This window comes from Gopherus evgoodei, chromosome 1, assembly GCF_007399415.2.
Source record: "Gopherus evgoodei ecotype Sinaloan lineage chromosome 1, rGopEvg1_v1.p, whole genome shotgun sequence".
NCBI lineage: Eukaryota > Metazoa > Chordata > Testudines > Testudinidae > Gopherus > Gopherus evgoodei.
In genome coordinates, this window is record NC_044322.1 from 101,283,842 (window position 1) to 101,311,058 (window position 27,217).

General features: G+C 42.2%; 2 protein-coding genes across 2 annotated transcripts in view; one reads left to right on the forward strand and one right to left on the reverse strand.

The window, feature by feature from the left end:
* Nucleotides 1–1,246: 1,246 nt before the first annotated feature.
* POGLUT2 (protein O-glucosyltransferase 2) lies at nucleotides 1,247–16,178 on the reverse strand. Its single transcript, XM_030568253.1, has 10 exons — nucleotides 15,619–16,178; nucleotides 11,897–12,101; nucleotides 10,210–10,415; nucleotides 9,110–9,187; nucleotides 6,258–6,430; nucleotides 4,442–4,679; nucleotides 3,772–3,981; nucleotides 3,222–3,311; nucleotides 2,575–2,679; nucleotides 1,247–1,544 (listed from the first exon to the last, which is right to left on the reverse strand). Exons 1-10 carry the CDS (start codon nucleotides 15,799–15,801, stop codon nucleotides 1,527–1,529), a joined length of 1,506 nt encoding a protein of 501 aa, XP_030424113.1. The 5' UTR covers nucleotides 15,802–16,178; the 3' UTR covers nucleotides 1,247–1,526.
* A 3,623-nt stretch (nucleotides 16,179–19,801) lies between these two features.
* The window catches only part of LOC115642291 (DNA repair protein complementing XP-G cells-like), an 88,783-nt gene continuing 81,367 nt past the window's right edge, over nucleotides 19,802–27,217 (forward strand). Inside the window, 5 exon segments of the mRNA XM_030545763.1 lie at nucleotides 19,802–20,106; nucleotides 25,684–25,854; nucleotides 25,857–26,156; nucleotides 26,159–26,191; nucleotides 26,194–26,267. Coding sequence (XP_030401623.1) covers nucleotides 25,794–25,854; nucleotides 25,857–26,156; nucleotides 26,159–26,191; nucleotides 26,194–26,267 — 468 coding nt within the window. The 5' untranslated portion in view covers nucleotides 19,802–20,106; nucleotides 25,684–25,793.

A 27,217-nucleotide genomic window follows, 5' to 3' on the forward strand; every position in this document is an offset into this window, starting at 1 on the left:
GCAGTTCAGGTGTCCCTCCCCGTACTGCAGTGTGCTGCGCCTGCCTTCTGCCTTGGAGCTACTCCTGGGAGCCTCCTGCTTGCTGTGCAGGGAGTGGGGGGGAAGAGGGGTGCTCATATCAGGGAGTCCCCCTCCCCTCACTGCTGTATCCCATCTCCACAGAGCACGGGGGGACAGGACAGGGCTCAGGACAGAGGGATCTTGCTGGCAGCAGCTGTCATCTCAACTTGCTGATCTACTTAAAAGGCAGTGTACTTAAAGGGGCAATGCACATCTCTCTCACACACACACAGTGTGTGTCTGTCTCTCTCTTTCACTCACTCTCACACACATGCACCTCCCTCCCAGCAATTTGGAAAATGAAGGGAGTGTTGCACTCCAGTGGGATAGCATAGGTTCATCATCATGTTCAGTTTCCATAGGGAATGTTTGCAGACAGTGCCATGCATCTATTGTGTCTCTTCCCTCCATGCATGCTGCCTTGTAGTGTGTGAGGCTACATTAACAACGTGTTAACTCTTGAGGGCTCAGCCGAGTGTTAATTCATCATTTAGCAGCAAGGCATTCCCTGGGAAATATCCCACCGTTCCACCCTCTGACTCCACCACCTCAACCAAGCTTCACAATCAGCATTGCTATGTTCAGTATTAAATTGTTTGTTTAAAACTTATACTCTGTGTGTGTGTGTGTATATATATATATACATATACACAGAGAGAGAGATTGATTAGATTAGATTAAGATTAGATATAGTCTTTTGTCTGGTGAAAAAAAATTCCCTGAAACCTAACCCCCCCATTTACATTAATTCTTATGGGGAAATTGGATTCACTTAACATCATTTCGCTTAAAGTAGCATTTTTCAGGAACATAACTACAACGTTAAGCAAGGAGTTACTATACTACTGTAATTCTCTAGATACTGCCAAACATATTTCAATTATTAACCCCTATGGCAAATTCCAGAGAATTGAAAAGAAAATTATATTTCTATAGGTTTTTAAACTGTTCAATAAAATTGAATCCCTCCTCTAGAATTCTGTACACTGGTTGCAAAAAACCTGTAGACAGGATATTGTTATCTTTTTTGAGTATAGGCTCTGTGCAGAGAAGAATGAAGGTGTGGCTAAACAGTCCTGAAAGAGTAACCTTTGGAGCAGTCATGCTCAGGAGGTTTGAACTGAATTTTATTACTTTACAGTCTTTTTGTTGTTGTTTAAAGCCAAACTCCAGGAGAAGTTGTTTAGACTTAACATACTATGTGTTCTGAGTCCATAAAGCAGTTTGTGGAAGGTGCCTGCTCACCATCCGTTTGCAGAATCAGGTCTTAGAATAGTAACAACATCGCTTTTTGAAATGATGGTGACTTTATTAAAAAAAAAAGTAAAAACATTTCAAAACAGCAAGTACTACACTGTTTTGTATCGTCCATTGAAATTGTTAATAAAATAATGTTCCTTTTATTTTCTTTTACAGGGATTCTGAAGATAGGTAAACATTCCTAAAAATGACTTTATTTCTTCCTGTTAGAGTTCATCTTTGGCCTGTAATTAAGAAGGAAATATATTAACTACTGCAGTTTTAATAGTCAATATAGTCTTGTATATCTTGCTTTAATTCAATGATCCTTTTCCTTTCTAAAGAGACAGAAAGGAACAGTTCCTCTTTGGCCACTGTTTCAGCCCAAAGATTCAAACAGTGGCTGCAGCTTCTCCATGTCCTTTATTGGCCACTGTATCCAGGTAAGTGCAGGTTGGTTTGTTTCCTCCCTCTACCCTGGCTTATTTGTGGCTGACAGACACTCTTTGAAGTATGCAGGGTGGAGTGGGAGGAGGGTCCTGAATGTTTGCTGTGTCCTCAAACCTCCACTCACAACAGGGTCTATGAGATACAGAATTCCTTGTTTGTGCCAGCCACAGCTGAATGGGTCTGACTTAATGAATTGGGATATGCGTCAAAAAAACTTACTATAAATTAGCTATTAATTTTTAGAGCCATTTAGTTTAGTCTTACATATATTTATTTAATTTTGAAAACATGTGACCACTGAGGCAATCCATTTTCAAGGAAATTATTCTCACTGCTAGGGCTCTTATTTATTCTACAGGAATTATGAAAACATTCTTTCAGTGGTTGGTTATCAGCAGTTTTACAAACCAGTAAATTTAAAGTAATAGTACAAAAATCCAGAAAAGATTAAATTAAAAATGGAAACCTTGACACTTCTGGCTTTTTTTTGACTTTCACAGACAAAATTATTGCCTTTCTGAAACTCTTCTGTTCTACTACTTTTCTCTACCTTATGGCGTTGCCCCAGGGATTTCACAGGAGTTAGCTCTCAGTTAACTCTGTTTTTCAGCAGCGGTTTTCAGCTGCTTAGTTGGTGCAAATACACAATTTTAAAAATAAAAAATAAAAATACAGACAAGCCCATTAGTTATCAGAATTTGAATGAAACTCATCTTGAGCCCTGATGATGTTGGGTGCTGGACACATTCAGCTCCCATTCAATTAAATAGGAATTGAAGACATTCAGCATCTTGCAAGATCAGACCATTGTTGTACAGACCATACCTTCTTTCTGTGGCAAGTACATGGAAACAGGTCATCGTCAGGCTGCTCTACCTTCTCCATGCCATCTCTGATTTTTGGCTCACTCACTTGTAAATTGGCATATTCCTAATTCAAAAAAGAGGAAGGTATTCTTACTCTGTGAATGGCCTGTAATATCCACACCTCAGATCAATAATTTTTGTGAGAGCTGTCTTGCCAAAGAATCTTCCATTGCTCTCAGAAAAGCCCACCATATCACAGAGAAGGTAAGCTGATACTTAACTGCTGTCAGAGATCCCATGTGGTGCCTCACTGAAGTGTCAAAACCTCAGTGCTAATACACAGACATTTTCAGCTGTGTCTGAGGATAGGAGAATGAGTCTATGCTCTTAGATCTTTGCTGAGTGCTAGTGTGAGGAATATGGGAACATTTTCTTGTAGATTAGACTGAGGTTTATGGGAGCTGGAATGCCTCTCAAACTGCCACGCTAACTTTAAGGGGATCTGTTAGGGCATAAGCGTCACAGAATGTTCACAATCTACTTAATGTTTCCCATTGTTACTCTTTGCTTTGTGACTTCATCTCTGGACTGGCTGATTTCCAGTGTCTGTATATTCTTAAATGCTTTCTACATAACTTCTTTTTCCTAATAGTCTGATGTACTGACCTGGAAAAGTTTGAAATAATAACAGAATACATGATCTCCCATGAGGTTATTTCTTGCAAATTCTTGCCCTGTTTTTGCAATATTCCTTGCCTGTCAAAGAAAAGGAAAATCGATATAGGAACATTTCTGGAGATGGTAGTAGTGATTCTGAAATGTAACACAATATGTACAGTTTTAGTAATTAGACATCCAATTTTGTAGACAAGTGTTTAGGTACCACCATGGTGACTGCTCCATAAAATAATAAATAAACCTTTATTACTGATAACATGTGAGGGAGACTGAAAATTGACATATTCTTAATGTCGAAAGAAAGGTGTTCTTACTCTGTAAATACATCTTTAATTTATCAAAAACTCAAATTAATTTTCAAAGTAATGGCTGTAGAAGAATACGCAAGCTAAATATGCTTTGCTTCCCCATTGGTATAATATGCGACACTCATTCTTAAGACCTGCTAATGTTTTGTTTGTTTTTAAACAAATTAACTTGTATTCACCTACTTTTAGTTTGTCAGGAAATGTTTCTCAGTGTGTTAATATAGATTTACCTCTTCATCATGATCTTTTGCCCACTGTAGCTTCTCCAGTAGGTCACTCAGGTCATTTTTAAATGGAATGTAGTGTTTCCAGGGCTGCAGCTCATTATAAAAATGTTCATAGTAGAAGGAGTCTTGCTTCAGTACTACACTGTTTCCTGCTAACAGGTAAGGCAATCTGTATGCAGCCACTGTACCATCAATATTAATTTGATATTTATACTGCAAAAACATACAATTGATTAATAAACATTTTAAAAACAGGTAGTAGGAATTGGTTTTGTGGGGTTTTATTCTGAGAATATTAAATGCAGGGGGCTTGTTCATTTTAAAACATGCAGATTATGCCAGACAGGCATTGCATTATAGGTAATCTTTATTGTTAATAAGCAGATGAGATTAGTTCCACTAGCTAAATATATTGTATTGGGAGAAGTTACGATCACCAGTCAGGACAGAAGAACAATAAAATGGAATCTAGAGATTAGATTGGACGGAAAGTTCCTATAAAACCTCAAAATCTAAGTCAAATCTGATAATCATAAACAGGTTGTGCCTGAAAAGTTAAGTACTTTAATATATAAGTATAATCTGTACAAAGACGGTAGGCAAGAGGAGGAAAATTCTCAAACACTGGTGAGTTAAGTCTGCAAGAAGGTCTAAAGAGCAATTTATGTCCTACCTTGAAAAAATCAAAAAATGAAATATGCTTCACAATGGGACCATAAAGGCTTTCATTGTGTTTAAAAAAGAAAAAGTTTGTGAAAGCAGCATCTATGACATCCGGATATTTTCTACTGAGTTTTACAAGTTCAAGCCTCTCTTTGCGGCTGTCACGTCCCCTCCAAATTGCTGTAGTATTCTTGTCTTCCCAGGGTGGCCCAGTGTTGGCTTGCACAGACATCATGTCCAGGCTGACTCTAGATGTCAGGAGGGAACAAGTGATTTCAGAAAAGAGGACTCTTGAAGTTTTTATGCACCAGTTTTTAAAAATATTATTGTAATACAATTCTGGACCCGATTCTCCCTCAACAGTTATACACCACATTTCCACTGATTTCAGTGGTGTTATTCAAAAAACTCTACAATCTAAGAAGACAGATGACATACAAAGGCAGGGTTATAATCAAATAGATGTTTGTAAACTTTTTGTGATTGTAATAGATAAAATAAATGCAAACAAACCCCATCTGATTCTCAAGCCACCATTCATTAGTTGACATCTTACAGGCATCATGCCACAGGTGGATCTTGAGGAAAGATTTGAAGGAGGAAGACATTAGTGGCTTTGTGGGTCAGTCCAGAGAAGCATTCTATGTGCCAGAGACAGTATGGAAGAAAGTATGGAGATGGCTGTGTGTGACGCTGACAAAGGGTGTATGAGGGTGCTTTCTTTGCCAGAGTGAAGGAGACAGCGAGAAGGTGCTGCAGTAGGAGATCAGAATGCACAAATAAAGAGAGACAGACCTGGGAAGGGTCTTGATAAGGACAAGAAGGGTGAACTGAATGCAGTGAAACAGTGTGAGCCAGGGGAAGGATTCAAATGGATTTAGAATCATGGACAGGAAAGATCATCTTAAAAACTGGCTTTGTATGGTTCTGAAAAGGCAACATAGCTGTTAGGGATGTGGCCGCCTCAGTGCTGAATAGAGGGGAATAATCACTTCCCTCAATCTGCTGGCAGTGCTCCTACTAATGCAGCCCAATATGTCTTTAGCCTTCTTGGCAACAAGGGCACACTACTGACTAATATCCAGCTTCTCATCCACTGTAATCCCCATGTCCTTTTCTGCAGAACTGCTGCTTAGCCAGTCGTTCCCCAGCCTGTAGGAGTGCATGGGATTCTTCCGTCCTAAGTGCAGGACTCTGCACTTGTCCTTGTTGAACCGCATCAGATTTTCTTTGGCCCAATCCTCCAATTTGTCTAAGTCACTCTGGACCCTATCCCTACCCTCCAGGGTATCTACCTCTCCCCCCAGCTTAGTGTCATCTGCGAACTTGCTGAGAGTGCAATTCATCTCATCATCCAGATTATTAATAAAGATGTTATACAAAATTGGCCCCAGGACTGACCCCTGAGGCACTCGGGTATCTCAGAAATGTTATGGAGAGAGAAGCAGCAAGATTTGTAGAAAGCCTGAATATGCAGGGAAGAGTTGAAGACAACCCTTCCCAGGATATGATCATGAGTGGTGGGGAGACAGATGTCATCAGTGACAAAATACATTTTTTAGTGTTTTTGATTGGACTACATTTGGTCTCTGGTTTCTGATATAGGACATTGAAGGAATACAACAATTATGTAAAGGATAAAATGGCTAAACTTAGACATTCTGTATACCTTATCTGGTCTAAAATGGTGTCTCAGTATCAACATAGAAATTCATTTGAGTAAATACATAGTACAACAATTATTGAAGTATTGGTAATGCAGGAGTCTATTGGAAGCCCATTCATTCATATTTAGTGCTTTGTGAAAAATTTACATAGTTTCTTACCGGCCCATAGTTTCTAAGACTGAGTCCGTCAAATCATAGGTTGGCATCACAATGTCTTTCGATTCAGTGGATCCACACCATGAGAAGATGGGATGAAGGTTCTGAGTAGATTTCTTTTTCTCTAAAGGCCAATCCCCTAAATTAACAAAAAACTCTACGTCTGGCATTTTCACCTAAAAGAAGACAAATGATAGCATTGATGTGTTAGTGTGTATTGTATGTATTAATACATAGGAATAAACTTTTTTTTCTTGATCAATATAGTATTTGAAATTATGTACAAGAGAAGTCTAAGGGAAAAGTTAGGTTCAAGGCCATAATATATTCAAAAACTATAACAAATTGCTCATCACTCTTCAGGCATGCTGTTCACAGAAATCCATGTTTTAACTATCTCTATTATCAGGTCAGAAAACAAAGCAGCATTATAACAAATTAGTTTTCAAAAGGAATCACACAAAAGCTACTCATCTAGATATAACAAAGCATCCTCTCTCCTTGTTCATGATGCTCAGGTCTTTGTATATATTCCAAAACCAAAAAACTCCATTTCAGAAGCTATTAAGGTTGCAAACTGACAGCAGTGTAGTTGTACCATGCCATTTATAAAATCTTACATAGATGGAAATTAATACTTAAGGACACAATCAATTTTACATTGTCTACATAATAAAACCACATTAGTCTTATTAAATAAAAGATATACCTATTCCATCACTGTACTATAATGTTAATTCTGACTAAAACTACTGTTCCTTCATCAATGATCACAAAATATAAACAAAAATATCTTCTAAAAATGGATAACAATTATCTACATACACATTAATTACCAATATTGATCAAGTCCCCAAGTATATATAATATGCAATTATAAGCACATTACTGCCTCTCCATAGTGTGTGCATATGTAAAACTTTTTAAAAATACTTTGTTGTTCGGACCAGCAAGGTAATTAATTTAATTGTGGCTCATCCACATTGCAACATGTCTTGATTCCTCTGCTGTCCAAGCATTAGAAACATTAGGTTTCTGACTCAACTTACATTCAGAGACAGAGACAGAAACTAGTCCTCTGCCAGATATTAAGTAGGGTTTATATACCCTCTATTATGGTTGAGGAAGGACAGCGAAGTTTATTTTTTCTAACTTGATGACACAGGGAAACTTTTAGCAAGCGTTCCCTGTTAAGAACAGGCAGAAAAGCATGGAAGTTCTAGAGGTAGAGAAACAAAGGACCAGTTCTTAGGGTTTTATCTGGCTCTCATTAAAAAAAAAGGGAATCTTCACTTCACAGAGAGCCTGGAAAGGCTGTAATCTTTAGGAATAATCTCTATGAACACAATGCCATCCACTGGTTCTATTCGATAACTGTAATGGACAAGCTATAAACTACATATTATCAGTGTTTACATTTTCAGACCACAGAGTCATTTGGGGGCTAATTTTCTTCTTCAACACAATAGATTTTTTTTGTTCTTCAATCATATTAGCCAATGGAAAAGCGGTATAGAACTGAACAGAGATGAAACAAATAGGATTCTCTAGAAATTTAATTTTGAGTATAGTTGGGTCTGGAAAACCCCCACTATAACCTAGGTGCTTGTTTAAATTATGGCAGCTTCCCCTGGCTGACCTGTGAGCAGCAGTGTTGCTCAGATCTCCACAGTATTATGTGCTGTGACCCCACTCCTGCTTCCCCATCCATGCCCCCTATGCAAGGGCTTACCAGGCAGTCCTCAAAAGATAGCATGTGGTAGTGCTTTGTGGTTTCTCCACTGGGGGACATCTTCCCCAGCCTCTCTTTGTCTCTGGCATCTTTCCACAGTATATAGAATTTAACAGAGAATTATATAAATTCCCTGAGATTTGTTTAAATCATCCTACAATGTGTATTAGCAGTGAAATAATTGTCTGTTAAATCCTATCGCATGGTTCACAAAGCCTATGGACAATTGTTTTCTATTAAATCCTATATAGGTCTTTGTCATAAGGTCTAGCTACCTAATTAATATTTGAGAGACAAGGTCGGTGAGGTAATATCTTTTATTGGACCAGCTTTTCCTGGTAAGAGAGAGATAGAGCTTACATACAGCTCCTCTTCAGGTCTGGGAAATGTATACGGAGTGTCACAGCTAAATAGAAGGTGGAAGCGATCATTTAGCGTAAGTAGTTAGCATGTATTGTAAGAGACCATTCAAGGTGAAGTGGCATCTTAACATCTCTGCAGTCATAGGACAAAAAAAGGGGGACTACTGGGTTACAGACTGTTGTAATAAGCCACAAATCCAGTGTATTTATTAACTCCATGATTTTCAATGTCTAGCAAACTTAATTTAAACTCCCAGGCTCGTCTTTTGAAGGTGTTGGGCAGGTTTATTTGAGGACGAGGACTGAGACGTCAGATATGGAATGATCTTTTTGTGAAAAGTGTTGACCCACAGGTTGATCTGAGGAGAGAGTCCAGAATACATGCCTTAACACACTCTGTGTAAACTCGAAAGCTTGTCTCTTTCACCAACAGAAGTTGGTCCAATAAAAGATATTACCTCACCTACCTTGTTTCTCTAATGTTCTGGGACCTGCATAGCTAAAACAACATTGCAAATAATTAACATTTGTAAGTTACATTCTGCAGACTAATCAAAGAGCATACCCGAACATCCAACTTCATTAGGAACAATCCTGCTAGCTTATTACTTATTAATGTGAAGTAATAAAAAATAAGAGAACAAGAACAGTGGTATTTTCTTTATTGCTGTGGAGGCATCAACCCTGTAATAAAGATTTCAGGGAAATTTTTGATATTTAAACACTATAATATACAATATATAAGACTAATATATACTCACTTTTCTAGTCAAAGAAAGTAGTATAGCGTCCATGAAAATCCTGAAGCCTACATGCTCACCATGGGTCCTTATATAAACCTAAAAATAATCCAAACATTACTGCATTAGTGTTTTTGCTTGGGGGAAATATACATTATTGGAGCTTTCCTGTTTCACAGTAAACAATCAGACAGATTGTATGGCTTCACCTTTATATAACTTCAAATAATTTTGGGAGGCCTTGGAATGTCCTACCTCTCTGATGAAGCAAAAAAAGGGGGCACACATTTTTTGTCCTTTGCAGTCACCTTTAAAAATGATCCCTTGTAAACAGAAACTCATCACTTTCAAGCATGACTCTACTGCACTGCTTTCGCAGATTATGTTCATGGCAAACAGACAAGCTAGACAAAAATATAAAATATTCTCTCTGGAAGGTTGCGATGTAACACTACTTTATTTCTAGGAATCCAAAACTTTAACACACAAAAGAACCAAAAACAGAGAGAAAGAAGGCAGGCTGCACAACTAGAGAGGCACAACCCACCCTACCTTGTGCTAGGTTGGTTCTTTGACTGACTGCACAAGATTGCACATTTCCCTATATAGCCCCCTAATGTGCAAGGAGGGCTAGGAAACACCTGACATTTAATACACCACTAGAAGCTCTTCTGAAATTAGTAGAGTTTTGTTAGCAAGAGTTGAGGATTCTTAGACCACCACACCATACATAACTGATTAGTATTCAAAACTCTTGTAAAGCGTAGTGGACAGGAAACTGAACTGAGAGTCAGGACATTTGGGTCTACTTCTAACTCTACTATTGATCTGCTATGTGACTGCGGGCAAAGTAATTTGCCTCTCTGTGTTTCAACTGCCCCATCTATAACATGGATGTAAAACACCTTACAAAGGAAGGAAGTATTGAGTTCTACAGATGAAAAACACTATATAAGAGTTAAATATTATATTTGAGGGATAATGAAGCAAACAACTGAAGTGTGAGAGCTTCTCAAAGAAAAGGTCAAAAGAATCCTTTACAATAGAAAGTGTTAACCAGCCTATATATATGACTAGCTAGAAGCCTCCTTTTAATACTTCAGCTAAATCACATACTGTACCTTGTTATCTTTTATGGTATAGTGACACAAACTCTGTCTTTGTCCAAACCGTTGTGGAATTTCCTTTGCAATCTTATCTGGGTCAACAGTGGGAAAATGTGCTAGGTCTCTCTGAATCTGTGGAATGGCTTGAGGGCAGCTCATATCTTCCAGCCATGTAGTGCTGTCTTCGCGAGGGCAGTCACAATTCTCATGGTAAACAGGGCCTGTTGTATACACAGCAAATTTTAGATTATTTAATGTGCAACACAGACAAGATATTGAATTCAGAAGTTAGTTACTCTGGACTTTGAGACAAATTCAGAGGTGAATCAGTATAATATAATGTAAGTTACACTTTGTTCCAACCCTCTTAGCGTCAGGGCCAGCGCTTCCATTTAGGCGCCCTAGGCAGTCGCCTAGGGCGCCAGGATGTGGGAGGGTGGCATTTTGCCGTCCTTGGTGGCAATTCGGCAGCGGGAGGTCCTTCCGCGCTCTGAGTCGTCGTCGGCAATTCTGCGGCAGGTCCTTCACTCGCTCCAGGACCCGACACCGAAGTGCCTCGAAGACCGGGAGCGCGGAAGGACCCCCCCGCCGTAGAATTGCCGGGAGCGTGGAAGGACCCCTGCCTAGGGCGCCAAAAACCCTGGCGCCGCTCCTGCTTAGCGTGTAACTTAGACTCTTAGACCCTAGTGTACAAAGGGGAAATGGAACAGCATAACTGTTCTGATATAATTTAGCTATTCTAGAATAACTACCCCGTGCGGATACTCCGTTCCTGAATAAAAAAACCTATCTCCTGCCTAAGGCCCAGAGTTATCCTCAAATGAGGAGAAGATAGGCGTTTGCCTGCCTTCTTGCCTGATGTGGGCAGAAGAGGTGGCAGGTCCCTGTTCAAATCCCTTGTATTTATCAGGTGACAAGGGACCTGAACTAGTGGTATCTCATATCCCAGTTGAATACCCTAACTATTGGTCTAATGGTTAAAAGGAGGGCTTGGTCCTCCTAATTGTCATTTTGTGTGGAGTTAGGCAGCCTCTGAGCATGCCTACCAGATTGGCCGCGGCAGGCAAGGTTCGCATGCTTGTCTTTCCCAATCTGTGGATCACTCTGGGCCCTAGGAGGGAGATAGATGTCTGGATGCCTTGAGTGAGGCAGCAGTGTACATGTTCGGAGGCAAAAACATAGGCACCTAGGGAATTTTTACACAAAAACTTAGGTGCTGAAGGTATGTCTATGCAGAGATAAAAAACCCATGGCTGGCCAGGGCAGCTGAAAAATCACTGTGCAGACATTTGGGTTTGGGCTAGAGCCTCAGGTCTGGGACCTTCCATCCTTTCAGGGTCCCGGAGCTTAGGTTCCAGCCCAAGCCCAAATGTCTGTCTACACAGCAATTTTTCAGCCCTAGAACATGAGCCCAAGTCAGCAGATCTGGGCCAGCCATGACCATGCCGCAGGCTTTTATCCCTGTGTAGACATAGCCTGAGTGAGTTTAGGTGTCTTCAGGGTTCAGGGGAAGCTGAGTGGGGATTGTGGATTGCAGTAGAATCTAAAACTGGGAGTTGAGTGCCTAAGTACCTTTGTGAACCTAAGCCTCAGCAACTTGCAGGATCAGACCCTAGGACTGTAAAGCATTTTGGGCTACAGTTTGTATAAAAAAAAACCCGCTATGTAAAATAAAGTTGTATCGTGTACTTCTTCTTTGTACCTTTTAAAATATATGGCGACTTGGCAACATGTTTGTTTTTGACTTTGATTTCTATCTTCAGGTTTTTGTAGCTTGCATACATTCTGTACCTCACAATGAAGGAGCCATCTTTTCTGTCTAATATCTGCACTCCTATCCGAGTGAACTGCTCATCAGGAGCAGTGATCTTCACCTGGAATGCATCTGTTCCTGGAGAGAAAGTAAAACCTACACAGGGAACAAGTACAGTTGTGATTAAAAAGTGGCTATGTAACAGTTTTCTTAGGGTCTGATCCAATGCCAGTTAAAGTCAGTGGAAAGATTGTCATTGACTTTAGTGAGAGCCTAGATTGTGCAATATTTCCAAGTGCTCAGTGCCTAGATTTTCCAAAGACTTCAGCTCCAATTTCCAAATAAGGCCTGGATTTTCAAAAGTGCTCAGTAGGCAGCAGCTCCCACTGCAGCACCAATGGGCAGATTTCAATAGACCTTAGCACCCAATGTACTGAGCTCTTATGAAAATCTGTCTTCTTATTTTGGTGCTTAAATGAGAGCCAAGCAGTTTTGAAAATCTGGCCGAGTGTGAGGTCTGAGCCCTTCTGAAAATTCGGACCATAGTGACTCAACAGACCATTGAGACGTCCTGCCCCTGCAAATGAACTAGTTCAAAGGCAAAGTACCTCCTTGCCCAGTGATGTTTCTGCAGATATGAGCTTGTGAGGTAAATGAGCTCTTCTGATTCAGCACTTCTCTCCCTTCTGGTATTAATAAATGAACAGCAATCCTCCCATTCTACGGTCTTAAAGTGCTTCCTCCTACCTGGGAAATAGGAGTGTATTACTTTTGTGGGGAGGAGGGTGAAGTGACTCTCTCAACATCACATGAAGAGCCAGTGGACACATGGAACCCACCATTCCTAGCAATAAGTCCTATGTATTAACCACAAGACTATCTTTACAGAGGTTCCTTTTCCTTTCTCTTCTCTCACCACTCTCCCTCCTTACCACCAGACCCTTTCTCTCCCACATCCCCTTTTCCATTGGTCCTCTTCCTGGTATGGTAAAGTCTCCCTCTCCCTCTTTCTTTTTTCTTTCATTTCTTTCTAACCCCACTGATCCTGTTTACCTCACAAAAAAGCAGCAGTACTGGCCACCTATTCCTCTTCACTTCTTGCCCCAATTCATAGAGGTGGTTGTGGAGCAGCAAGAAAAACAGGAGGTGGAAATCTTGGCTGCCTGCTCAGAAACGCCAGGAAATGAGAGTAGGAGCTGAAGACAAAAACTTTTCTTATTACCTGCAGCACTACTTATGAGTGACATTTCAACTGGCATGAGTGACCAAGTGACTGTGCCCTCCAGATGAGTGACACTGAGTAGGTATGGAAACTGTAGGAACAAGTTTCACTTTGCAAATTTTACACTTTGGTAACTTTACAGCTACTGAACCAAATTTCTTCAGATTTGGCTTGCTTTGTAGGTCTTATGGAAAGATATACAGTCTTTAATAACAGATGTGGGGAAAAGAATTGAGTACAATATCTAAACATTTGAAGATAATCTCTTGTTTATACAGGAAGTCAGAATATCTCAATTATAAATCTCAAGATAGAAACAGAAGAACTTTAGGAGTGTCCCATAAAAAAAACTGTTTACGAGATTTTGCTCAAACTTTAAAAAGAACTTCACAATGTATAGACACCAAATCTAGAAAAGTTCAGCCTAAAAAGTGAATGGCTTGGAAAGTTATGAATGCAGGGAACAGTTTTACAACTGTAACAGTGGTATGTGCTACCAGGTATTAGACCAGATTGTCCACCTCCACTTCTTTGATCAAATCTATGCTGTGTATGAAGGATGGGGGCTACCAGAGCTAAAGGGGACAGCTTTCCAGCATCATCCCTTCTCAGTACCCCACTAAGATACTAGGAGCCCTGCAGAGTGTGGGGGTTTAGCTAGGAGGCATTTTCTGTCTGTGACAAGGTGGCATTGTTCACCCTTGCAACCTTGAGGGAATCCCCTCATAAGATAATGCTAAATCTCATTGTTGTTACTTTACATGGATTCCCCACTCTGTTGAATGAAACTGTACATCCTCCTTGGGAAGGGGTATGTGGATAGCAACCTGTAGGGATGCCATGGCAGCTTGGGTCCTTTAGAAGCTGTGCTCCTGTTAAAGAAGGGGAAGGGTCTGGGAAGCAGTGCCAAAGCATATAGACTCTCTGTTCAAATGGATCTGGCCTCCTCAGATCTTAGGGAATTTGTAAGTGTAAGGGGCTGAGGAGATTTTCAAAGCAATAAATGACGTTTAGATGCCGAACTCCCACTGACATTTAATGGGGAGTTAGAAACCAGTCTGCTATTGGTGCCTCTGAAAATTTCCTCCAGTCCCTCTGCCAGTTCCATGAGGGGATAGAGGGAACAAGCCCTACCTCTTCATGGAATATTTTGGTGAAAATGCCACAAGTGGCAAGTCATGGGTTTTCTGTTCTCTGCTGGGTTTTTCCAGTCTAGAGATTGATCTGCCTCACTAATTTCAATCTTTGAATTAAGTTTAGGTTGTCTCAAACGTTACTAGGTTCTTTAATGTTCTATTACAGTATTAATAAGCAATTATTTTAAATGGATCATAGATCTGATACCTACATGTTTGTGGGGATTACTGGTTTGTGTGACAATGGAAAGAAGCAGGAAAGTCTAGAGGTCACACCATAACTTAATCTGACCAGTTTCTTATATATATAGCTTGACAAGGGAGAATTCGCTGTAACTTGTTTTGCTGGGCCAAGATGCTTCTATTTGTCTGTAACCCAATTTCATTTCCTTTCCCCATCTCAGATCCTGTATGATGCCTGTGAACCTTGAGGTGAATGGCAAATTTTATATTAGGGGCAATGGAGCAGGAGATTTTGAAAAGACCGCCATAGGTTTTTTAAACTTATATTATTTTTTCTTACTGTGGATAATATCCCAGGGAAGCTAAAAATAAAATCTCAGGGCCAAATTAATGCTGGTGGATGGGGGAGAGGGGTGCAACTCAAATTATGTCTATGGAATCACAGTTTTATGTGCCAACAGGGATCCTTGAATCTTTATTGAATATTTTTCCTTCATGTATTGCGCAAGTACACTGATTTCCAGGAGGTAAAGTCTGCTGGAATTCATTAATTAAAATAACATTAGAGCATTTTGATACATGACAATAAAGTTTACAAAGAGATATAAGGCATAAATATAAGTCAGATTTGGGGCCTTCAGCATTAATATCCTTTTCTGCAAGAAGGCAAATTAAGTAGCTTTCTAATTAAATAACAAGAGAGTCAATATATACAGGCATACTCGTGGCTCTGAAGAGAGGGTAGGGCCAATTCTACTGGTGGATGAACAAAACACAATGGAATGTAATATAGATGTGAGGGGTCTGGCTCTGCAGGTGTACTGGCGGAAAAATAGTAAAAGTTATTTTGTCAAAGAATTCTGTTGGTATGACTTGGACCCAGATCCTCAGAACACTTAAGCATGTGTGTAATTTGAGTAAAGTTGCACAATGCTTAAATATTTCTGGGAAAGGGCTTGGGAATGCCAGCGAAAGAACAGTCATTTCTAATTTTAAATTCGATAGGGTGGGAATGAGAGCCTCGTGAGTATTTAGACCTGTGAAGGAAAAAGGGCCATTTTTAAACTCGAACATCTCTATTGGCCACAAACACAATTTAAAGTTGCTGTGATAAAGTGCTGTCATGCTTACCTCTGCCCTTCAGTGTCCAAAGCCTGAACATAAAAATACCGAGCAGGGAGGACAACATCTGCTGTCAGACCAGGTCCCCATATTAAACTGTTCTCCGGACTCAGCTGGTTTCCTCCACCCGAGACAGTGAACACGGGAATGGTTCCAAGCGTTAAGTAACAAAGCAGCCAAATGCTAAACATTTACAAGATTTCCTCCTCAGGAAAAAACACAAACAAGACGACAGGCCAAGCTGCAGGGAAGGGGTAGAAAACGTGTGCTAAAGTGTAACTTGTGAATCAGTTACGGCTGCAATAACATCTGCTCAGTTACTCATCTGCCTTGACTTAGCGTTAGCTTGTTTGTTTCTAAGAAGTCTTGAATATTTCCACTTTCCTCCTAAGCAAACTACAAGGGAGAAGCCAGTTAACTCAGGAGCTGCTGCCGTGTCCCTGTTTCTTTGTCTCTGTGTGTATCGATTCTTCTGCCTTTAACCCTGGAGCTGGAACAGCATCTTCGGGTTAACCCTATCGTCAGTCTCAGCGGGCAGGAGAGGAACGGGAATTGTTTCATTGGTCCAACAAAACTTCTTCCGAATGAATGATGATATTGTCTCACTTCCCAGGCTGAGCAGTAATGCTGGGAAATGTAGTCCAGCAACAAGAATCACAGCAGCCTTGTACCTCACCACTGACACTCATTACCAGTATGGTTTGGGCGGGGGTGAGAACCTTCAAGCTATTTCAAACAAGAGTGCAGACATTTGCAGCATACTGCAAGTACAAGTTTAAATGGGACACTGTCAGCTTAAAACTTATACTTCCGTCTGAAAATGTACCTATTATTGCCTGCGAGTAACACACAAGGTTACAAGTGAAAGCGTTTTGAAGTTAGAGTTTTCGATTTGTCTACTTTATGTATTTAACATCATATTGTATGTACATAGCTTCTCTGTTTCCTTTATAGTCTATAGTTAGAGCTAGATCAACTTATACTCAGTGCTATGACACTTACATGTAGGTGTCCTGCTGCCTAATGGAATCCCCAACCCTGAGTTAGGGATGCACAGGGAGAATTAGGTGCCTAAGAATGGGATCCACAAAAGCCAGCAAAGCTGAGCAGGGCGCCCCCCAAGTCAGCCCATGGAAAAGAGGAAATGCCCAGGAAAGTAGTTTTGCCTACATCCCATCTCCTCAAAGGGACTTAGGTGCCTATCTCTGGTTAGAAATCACAGCCATGAACTCCCTGCTAAAGCTGGGTGCCCAAGCCTTTTCTTGCAAAAAAATAGGTAGTGCTGCTGATATATAAAACTACAGTATTAGTCCTGTTAGCACCCCAAGCCAGGGTGGGGGAGACATAAAGCTCAAATCCTTATTCTGCCTGATGGGAAATAAGGATTTAAACTTGTCTTTCAATAGAGCACCCTAACCTCTGGGCTATGGGGCTAGGATGGGGCTTTCTCAGTTGCTCCTGTTGAAACTGTTTGACCCAGAGTGTGTATAAATAATTAGCATTCATTGGGCCAGAGAAAGCAAGCAAATGATTGAATAGCCTGTGTTTAGGGCACTCACTTTTCAAGTCCCTGCTCTAATGTATATTTCATTAGTTACACACAATAGAATAGCTTCAATCGGACTGAGGAAAACTTGGCCTAAAACACCTCATAGCCCAGCAGATACAGCATTTGTACAAGATGTTGATTGAACAACCTCCTGCAGACAAGGCATTTGAATCTGAGTCTCCTATATCCTGGGTAAGTGTTCTAACTTCTAGGCTAAATAGGGTGACCAGATGTCCCAATTTTAGGATCTTTTTCTTATATAGGTGCCTATTACCCCCCACCCCAATTTTCACACTTGCTGTCTGGTCACCCTAAAGCTAAAGATTATAAGGTGGGGGTGGTACTTTATGTTTTGTGAAAAGCCTGATCTGTTGGTCAGCCTCTAAGAACACTTACTAGATCAGGCCAGATTCTGAGGATCCTATTTTGAGGATCTTGCCTGGATTTAGACATCCTGGTGTCAGGATTAAATGGCTGTTTGCATGATTGCTGCCAGATTTTTAGAGGACCTTTATCAGAAACTTAGATGCCTAAGTATTTTAGGCACCTACATGATTAGGAGATAGTCAAGCAGGGTTATTGCAGGTCTAGATATTGGATTTAGGCATCTAAAGTGGCAATTAGGTGTCTAAATCCCTTTGAGGCTCCAGCTCTTAGGTTCTGTGGTTTTTTTTTTTTTTTTTTCTCTTTTTCTTGTGTGTGGGTCTTTTCAAACAGCAACAGGGGAGGAAATAAAACAGTTTTAAAATAGGAAAATATTATGTAAAAAAAATTGCAAGAAGCTGGCATAGACCTGTAACTACTTTAAACTATTTTTCAAGTGATTATAATTTAATTATTGCATGAATATTTCTTCCTGAAATCTTAAAGCTGATTAACTTTTATTGACCTGTGATGATAATACATGTTTAATAGTGACTTGGAAGAAACACTGAAGATACAGAAACAGTGGTGGTTAGTAATTGTTATTTACCTAGCTCAGCATATTCCTAAAATATGCATTGTAACAGATTTGTTTGGTTCAGTTCTTATTGGTGAAGTGATTCAAATCACACACTCAATAAACAGATAACAGCTGTAAAAAAGAAACAATATTTTACTTAGCCATCCTCTTGGCCTAGGGATGTTCAATCTCTACTCTGCTCTAGGCCCAGCCCCACCAGCACACGATGGAACAACTGATGAAGTGGGTGGGAGGTGCGGGAGGGAAGAGGAGAAGTGATCAGTGGGATGCTGGCAGATAGGGGCTCTGGGGATGGGGAGAGCTGGCTGCCAGTGGGTGCTAAGCACCTGCTAATTTTTTTTGTGGGTGATCCATCCCTGGAGCACCCATGGAGTCAGCACCTAAACTACTTGAAATATACACACATTAGCATCCTGATCTGATTAGGACTAATAACTAGTATATCCATATTTTCAGCACCCATCTTGTAAACTCCAGAGTTCAGAAGGCTAAACAGGGAAAAAATCAGCTCTGTCAGGTTTAATTTACATAAATAATGATGCCTCATGCTTTCTGTATAATTTATTGTATTGTTAAGAGTTTGTGGTCTGTTTTTGGAAATGATGTTATTTCATATGTACAGGTACATATATTTATGAAAGTGTGGAGAAATTTGGAAAGGGATAGCCTGGGGAACGTGAGCCACCTGAACTGAGCGATATTAGACTCTGGTAGGGTAGAGAATCCAAAACATCCTGTGGATTTAGGTCAGGTGTTTTGTTTGCCTACATAGAAATGCTCTGTGTTATCTAGTGTTGATGCTGGGTCTGTGGTACTAGTCTGGGTGGCTATAAGATATAGGAGGAGTTAGATTGAAGCAGACAGGATTCTAGTGCCTGCTTAAATACTAGTAGGCCTATCTGAATTCAAGGGTGAGGTTACAGGTAGTTGAGGATTGTAGTATACACTCTGGGTCTTCAGTAAGCTAGTTATGTAAGAGTGAGGGGGCTTATTATGTTCCTCACTTTATGGTTTTGATCATTATGAAAAGGTAACAAGGGTATTTAGGTTTTAAATTTGTGAAATGGGGCAGGAGCTGGGGGAGAGAAGGTTTTAGATGGGCTTGGGTCACATATGTTATTTATTTTAGAAAGGGACCCCAGATATATACTGAAAACCAGCCCTGGTTACTTGGCCTGGACAGAAGGATGGCAACTCTATTAATCTCTATACATGCTGAAGGTAGTAGGAAAAATAGAGTTATCCTCACAACACCAAGCACTGACACTTTATTCTTTGTATGGTTTCCTATCCCCAATAACGCATCTACAATAACCCCATCAAGAAATGTTCCTTTATTGGAAATACATATACATAGACTTTTGTCTTTTAACTATAATTTATCGTTACTTTGTGTTGAAAACAAAATACACAGTAAATTAAATCTCCAAGAAAGGGCCCTTATTTCATAGATGTTTATGTTATTGTGAATAGGTTTGTGTAAAAACACAGAGAATAAGTTACGCTGAGAAGAATTTCAAGACCATATATATTTTAAAAAGGAAATATCATGGCCACACGTTAATTGTGTCCTATGTTCTTAAAAACTCATAGATCAGGTTTTCAGCCAACCACTCCCAAGAGTCAAGAAGGTTTTGGGTGGGGAGAGCTGTTATCTCCTTCCCCTGACGCAGCAGGAATGGCCACAGCTAGAGACAGGGCCAGGGCTCTGAATTCTCTCCCACAGGCGCTAGGCGCGTGGTCCTTGCTCATATGGCTCAGGGTCTAACTGAGCGTCTATCCTGGGGCAATTAGGCGGAATTTTGCAGGCGTCTCTGTTTTCCTCACAGAATTTCTGGCCACCGCTAGGCGCCGCCGGACTCAGCAGAGCCCAGCTCGCAGTGAGCGGAGCGCTCAGCCTGGCTGGGCTGGAGGCTGCTCGCTCTTTGATCCTCCTGCTGCGGGGGTCAGGAGCGGGCGCCGGGGACCCGGCTCGCTCGAAGGGTGAGGAGGGGGGGGGGCGTTCGCACCACGCTGCGTGCAGCTGGGCGCTGTGGGGCTGGTGTCTGGGCGGGGCTGCCGGGGTGGGGGCGCTGGTGTCTGGGGGCTGCCTGCAAGCTGGCGCTGTGGGGCTGGTGTCTGGGCCGGCACTGCCCCGTGGCTGGGTTCTGTGCGGAGGGGGGGTGTGGTGTCTGGGCGGGGGCTGCCTTGTAGTTGGAGGGGGGCTGGGGTCTGTGGGGAGGGGGGCGCTGGTCTCGGGGGGGGGGCCGAGGGCTGCCCTGTAGTTGGGGGTGGTGGGGGCTGGGCTCTGTCGGGAGGGGGGCACGGTGGCTGGGCGGGGGCTGCCCTGTAGCGTGGGGTGGGCGAGGCTGGCTCTGGCGGGAGGGGTGTGTGGGTGTCTGGGCCAGAAGGTGCCAGTTGCTGGGCTCTGGGGGCAGGGGGTGTAGGGTCAGGAATGAATCCCCCCCCCCAGATCACATGACAGAGGCCTTAGAGGTTTTTTTGCCTTGTGCAGTGTGTGGGTCTGGGTGCAGGTCACTTGACAGGATTACCTAGGTCAGTGGTTCTCAGACTGGTGGGTCAAGACCCTGTTTTCATGGGTCTCCAGGACTGGCTTAGACTTACCAGGACCTAGGCTTAAGCCAGAGCCTGAGGACTTCAACCCTGGGTGGTGAGGCTCAGACTGAGCTTCAGCTTTGTTTTCCCCAGGCGGTGGGGCTTTGGCTCCCCCATGGGGCACAGGGCTCGGGGCAGGCTCAGGTTCGGTCCCCCCTCCTGGGGTTGTGTAGTAATTTTATTGTCAGATGAGGGGCATGGTGCAATGAAGTTTGAGAACCCTGACCTAGGTATACCTCACTTAATGATTTCCCTGTTATTGGCTATTGCAGGAGCCTCGAGCAGGGATGCACCTCATTCCCCCCAGTCTCTTGTGCTTGTGGCACATAACAGTCTAGTCTCTGTGAGCTGTAATATTTTAGTCTAATTTCAGTTGTTGAGTTTAGTGTGTATGGGTGCTGGGGTATGTGATATACAGGTCAGACTAGATGATCTGGTGGTCCTTTCTGGCCTTACTCTCTCTGAGTCTACAGAGTAAAATATTCCCCCTTATTTTTTACTGCTTGGACAGAGATCCACAGAGGTTCTGAGCTTCTCGCCCCACTTGTGTGGGAGATGTGGGCTATCTGTTCATGGATCTACAGAGCACAATCTGGTACAGTCTGTCAGTGCCAAACTAATTTCTAAAATAAGCTTAAATCATTTAATCTATTTTAGGTCTGTTTGGCTAAGCCAGTACTATTGCTATCCTAATGATAGTAATTTGGCTCAAAGAAAAATGCTTTGGAAGCAAAATTGTTACATAATTGCCTCCAAGGCTGCTGGCCAGCTATGGTTCTACAAGCCTTCCAAAGAGTGAAACCTGGGAAGATGCTCTCCATTCTAAGATGTGCATTACCCTTGGAAGCAGTCTCATAAAATTCTGGCTTTGGTGTTGGACCTCTCCTTTTCCTACCGCCCCCCGTTTCCAAGTTGTAAACCTGACTGGACCACTGGACACTTGAGAACTCAGTGAGTTTGTGTACCTATCACCATCACCAAGGGCCACAAAAGCCCTCTAGTTTGAGGACCCATTCTAGCAGCATAGGCCACTTTCCACTGTTTGAAGTGCCTCTATGGCAAGGGACTTCTATATTTAAGGGTTATAAAGCTTAATTATGCAATTTTATAATTTGTAGTATTAAACTTTATATTTAGAATCTCGTAGCTTTTAGCTCCTTCTTTGTTTTCTTTTTAAATATCAAACGTCCAGAGTCTCAGATGGGCAGCTTTTTGAATGTTTGTGATAAATCACCATAAATAAATATATATTATATTTAATATTTATGTGATGGTAGTGGCTAGAGGCCCCACTCAAGATTGCCATATGAGTCTCTCGATGTCACTGTTTCAGCTAAATTTGAAAACAAGTTAGCTGTCTTGAAGACTGGTGGGGGAAAACATTAGTATTAGGACAGAGCACCATGTAGCGTGGGCTGGGGTAACCATAGAGAAACACTTTGTTACATCAACCCTAGCAGCCGATCTATTCATCAGCCAAGGGGAACCCCATGGCAGACAGCCACTGTCAGCAATAGCAGTGGTAACCCCAAAGGTTCAAAAATCATGAGTAAGAGTCACCAAAATCACAAGATTGGCTTTAAAACAATGAGATTATGTTAAAATAATAGATCTGGGTGTTCTTTTATTTTCTTCTGCTTTTTTAGGTGTTAGGTGCACTGGGGTCATATTTTGAAGCTTTCTCCCACCACAAGGGCTAGAAAAATAGGCGCCGACTCTGTGGGTGCTGAGCACCCACCAATGACCTTGCTGATCAGCTCCTCCCCCTCCCAGTGCCTCCTGCTGCATGATCAGCTGTTCAGCAGCGGGCAAGAGGTGCTGTGGGGGGAGGGGGAACCCTTGAGGGAGGGGGCAAAACAGGGTGGGAAGAGACAGAGCCAGGGAGGGAAGAGGTGGGGCCTTGGGGAAAGGAGTAGAGTGGGGCAGAACGGGGTCGAGCACCCCGGGGAAATGACAGTCGACACCTGTGACTAGAATGTACTTTTCCTTTAAGAATGAAGGCTGAACTCATCACATATTCACTTGACTCCAGAAGTTGGAACTTTAAGGAAAACAATAATTACCATCAAAGAATCCTGTGGCACCTTATAGACTAACAGACGTTTTGGAGCATGAGCTTTCGGGTGAATACCCATTTCCTCAGATGCACATGCATCTGAGGAAGTGGGTATTCACCCACGAAAGCTCATGCTCCAAAACGTCTGTTAGTCTATAAGGTGCCACAGGATTCTTTGCTGCTTTTACAGATCCAGACTAACAGGGCTACCCCTCTAATAATTACCATGAGATGCAGGATAAAATCATGCGTGTCGATAACACACAATAGAGGATTTTCTAATTGCAGGGAGACCATAGGAGTCCATGTGTAGCTGTGCTGGTTTCCAGCCTCTCACCGTGCAGGGGCTGCCTGCTCCATGGTGACAGCCAAGGCACTGTGCCTTGCCCACTCCCTTGAGCTTGCCTTTAATCTGCCTCAGTTCTCCATATGGCAGCCCGCCAGTCCTCCTCCCCATGGTCCCCCACACCCACTGACATCTCAGAGCTTCTCCTGACCCCCACCCAGACCGGTGTAGCAGAGACTTACATGCATGTTGCACTCCACATGGGTGGGGGGGGCCACCCATGGCCTGGGTGGAGCCACAACACCGTAACAGCTTCTGGGTGTGGGTGGGAGGATCCCACCACCACAGGGCCCAGCCCTTGCACAGCCTGCACCAGCCACTCTATAGCATGGCACCCATCAGTCTTCCTCACAAGCTCTGTCCACACCACCTCTGCCGCATTGTCATTGAGCAACTGTCCCTCTCTTTCCCGCACTGAGGTGCTGTGGGAGCGCTGGGCAATACCATTGGTAGGGGAAGAGGGGCAGAGATGCATTGCTCTGTTTCAGTCCTTGTCAATTCCACCCTGCTGGCTATCATGAACAATCCAGGGGCTATGGGAGGTTGTTTCCATCTGAGTTCCCCTCTCCTTTGCCTGGTCACCCCTTCCTTGGTGAGGTTTGGTATCGTCCAGGCAGCTGTGCTTAGGAAGGGGGTACGGGTGAGTTGGAGCTGAAGCCCCACCCCCCACTTTGTTTCCAGTGTGATCATATCCCAGCCGCTGCCAGTCAAGAGACATGGGAGCCACCATGCAGGTAATGACCCGGGGCCATCAGCCACACATCCTGGGGGAAGACGAGAGGCCGGGGGAGGCCTCCTCAGTGCCACGTCCTGAGGAGAAGTGGGGTGGGGTGGATCTGTTGCAGCTGTGTGGGCCACTGCCCTTTGGGCAGGGCTGAGCTGTGGCAGCCGCTTGCTCTCTCAGCCTGGCCAATGAGCGCGTGAAAATCCTGCCCTCTGCTGGGGGCTGCTCTGGCTCCTCCCACCAGAACATTAACTCTGGAACCTACTGACTATGGCATGAGCTCCTGATCCAGCCCCATGTGTGGGCGGGGCATTCATGATGTGAAGATCCCTGCTATCTTTGGGCCTGGGACAGATACTATGGAAGGTTCTAATGCTGTTGCTACCGTTGCATACTAGCGTGTGTGCAATGTTCTCATGTGCATGGTGCTGGCCAATAAAAGGTCATTAGAGCCTTCTAGTGAAGGAAGGTTCACTCTGCTCAGTGGTTCCTGATACCATCCTAGGTACAAACAACTGTAGCTCCAGCTATCTTAGGAAATGGTGTGTGGATGTGTACCGGGGGTGTTGTAACAACTTGTCTGTGCCTGTCTCAGTGTAATTTATGGTGATATTAGAGAGACCTGCCAATGCAGAGTCCTTTGCGGGATTGGGACCTGAAATGGTAGCAAATACACACTCATTTTACCAGTGTCGACGGGAACCACATATCTACTGCAAATTGAAATCCATAGCTGCAGCCATAGCTCAGTGTTGTCTACGATGTGTAATACAAGTATTGTATTGGAGGGGGTTATGGTTTATTGGCTAAGTATAGATACTAGAAGTCAGCATTGCCAGGTTCTGTTTCTAGTTCTTGACAATCGCTTACCTCTTCTGTGAGACAAGGTGACTCAGGTAATATCTTTTTATTGGACCAACTTCTGTGGGGAGAGCGAACACCATCCAGAGCTTCGCAGGTCTGGGAAAGGTACGTGGATTGTCATAGCTAATGCAAAGTGGGAGATGCTAAATGCATCGTGTCTCTCATATCCTGGGACTAACGCAGCTACAACAATGCGTATTAACTCTTCTCGTGTGTTTCTTCATATTTGTTATCCATGTTGCAGTGGTGTGGATGATTTCAAGGATGCCATCACCTTGATTTTAAAACTTTAATTAAAAGTAGCTTTTAATAGTACACCTGCCTCATTTCTTGTGTGTATAAAACAAACATGCACACAAAACCAAACCCCAAACCTTTTCTTCCCTGTTGCTATGTGAAAGACCCATACAAACAAAAGGGAAGACTGAGTGACTATACAGGGAAGACAGTGACTCACTGTACACAAGTGATGGTAAATACACAAACTGAAAAGGAAATGTTTCTGTTTCTAGTTACCTAGTTTTGCTATCAGATTTATTGTAAGATTTTCAGTGAGGAGTGAGAATCTTTTTAGTTGATATCCCTTTAATTCAGTAATGATTGGAAAATGCTTTGATTACTGTTATAATAAACTGCAGTGTTCATGCATATGCCAGTTGTCTCTGTCTAAAAACTATTTACTTTTGTATCCTAAATTGTTTTTAAAAAATGACTTATTGAGGGTTGACTCAGTATGCTGTCAGCACAGAGTATGCTGTTGGCACTTCGCAAATAATGAAAGTTCTATGTAGCAGCATCCTAGCAGTACTTAGAGAAAGCAAATGTTTGGACAGCAGTGTAGAGCATTCTGTATTCTGAAATGTATTGCAGCTCTCATTGTTTGCACTTTTAAAGTAAAAGGCTTTGTTTAAAGTTTGTATAGCTTGTTTATCAGCTGAGGTGTGTGTGGTAACAGTAGCTTTTCCCTTCTTGCAGGTAACTCATCGGTAGCTTGCAAATCTGCAGGCAATGATGTAGGCTAAATTTTTATTTAAAAAAAATTGCTGAGCACTTCTTAGCTAGACAGAACTTTTTAGTATCATTCAATGCCTAACATTGCAGAAGGTGAAAGGGAGAATGGTTCTCGACACAAAGAAAACAGACCTGAAAAAAATCTCCAGAAGCTACTCTTCATAATGATGTAAAGCCATATTGCACTTCAGATGCATCTGCTGCGTCACTGGGTCCTACTGGAGATGGGCATTATCCATGGGGATGTCCTGTGACTCACACCCGAGAAAAAATTTATACTATCTGCTCAGACTATGCTTTTTTAAACCAGGTAACGTCTGTTCATAAAAGTCCAAGTGCTACAGTTAGTGCCTGCCTCCCAGATAGTGCTGCCTTAAATGTTGGAAATAATACACCTAACTTCATTGGCATTCAAAGTGGAACTTCTGAGATAATCTACAAGAAGACACTAACTTGGAAAATTTATCTAGTAGTTTGGAAAGCTTCCACTGGCATGGGAAATTGACAAATCAGAGTTCAATGGAGTGACCAAATCTGAAAAAGAGCAGGTAAGACATTACAGCACTGCATCATTCAGAAAAATGCTTCAGGAGTGTTGTGGCGGGCCAGTGCAAGACCCTCCTCCACTTACATTGTGCACTGGAACTATGTAGATGAACACACTCACCATCTGTGTTGTAGAAATGGTCTTTGTGCTGGCCCCACAGATGCTGGTCTTGGGGGCTTGGATAGGAGTGGGTCAGGCAAGGGGAGTAGTGGCTGCAGTGTTCCCAACCTTGTAGTTCTTGCTTCCTTACTCTACCTTTTGCTTTCCTGTAGAACCCAGTAATTTGATATGGCATACATTTTCAAGCTGTGTAGAAATAATACAAGGCATTGTAAATCTTATGTGCTCATATAAGCCAACCTATTTTCCACCTAAGGGGAGTGGGAAATGAATACTTTATTTTGTGTTCTTGGTATTACACTTGTCACCGTTGGACTGACGTCTGTTTTTAAAAGGGAAGAAATTGCTGATTGTGACTGTCAGCTTTGATCAGCAGTACTTGAATACATTAAGTAGCAAAGTAGAGCCCCAAAGGCGTCCTCGTGAGAATACTGACAAAGCAAACGTTATCTTTATACAATTAAAATTATTATGCATGGAGAGAAAGTCAAAATTTCCCAAACACGTGTTCAAATATTTTGAAATTGTGTAGTATATGATGTTAAACTGTTTTCTCCACTGTTTTGTGTTCCTCTTGTTTTGCTTAGCCAAAGATTTTAATGGTTTATTGACCATGCATATGTACACAACTGATTTTTATATCTGGCCTATAATCACTGTGTATGCCTAGAGCCATTGCTTTTTTCTTATGAGTTGGCTGACCAGTCGAGGTCTAATTTAGCTTAATGATTGCAAAACAGTCTTTGCAACTCTAAGATATAAAATGCTATTGCTTTGTCTTTGTGTATTCATGTAGAGCTCTTTTGAAAGATAAGATATAGGATAATGTGT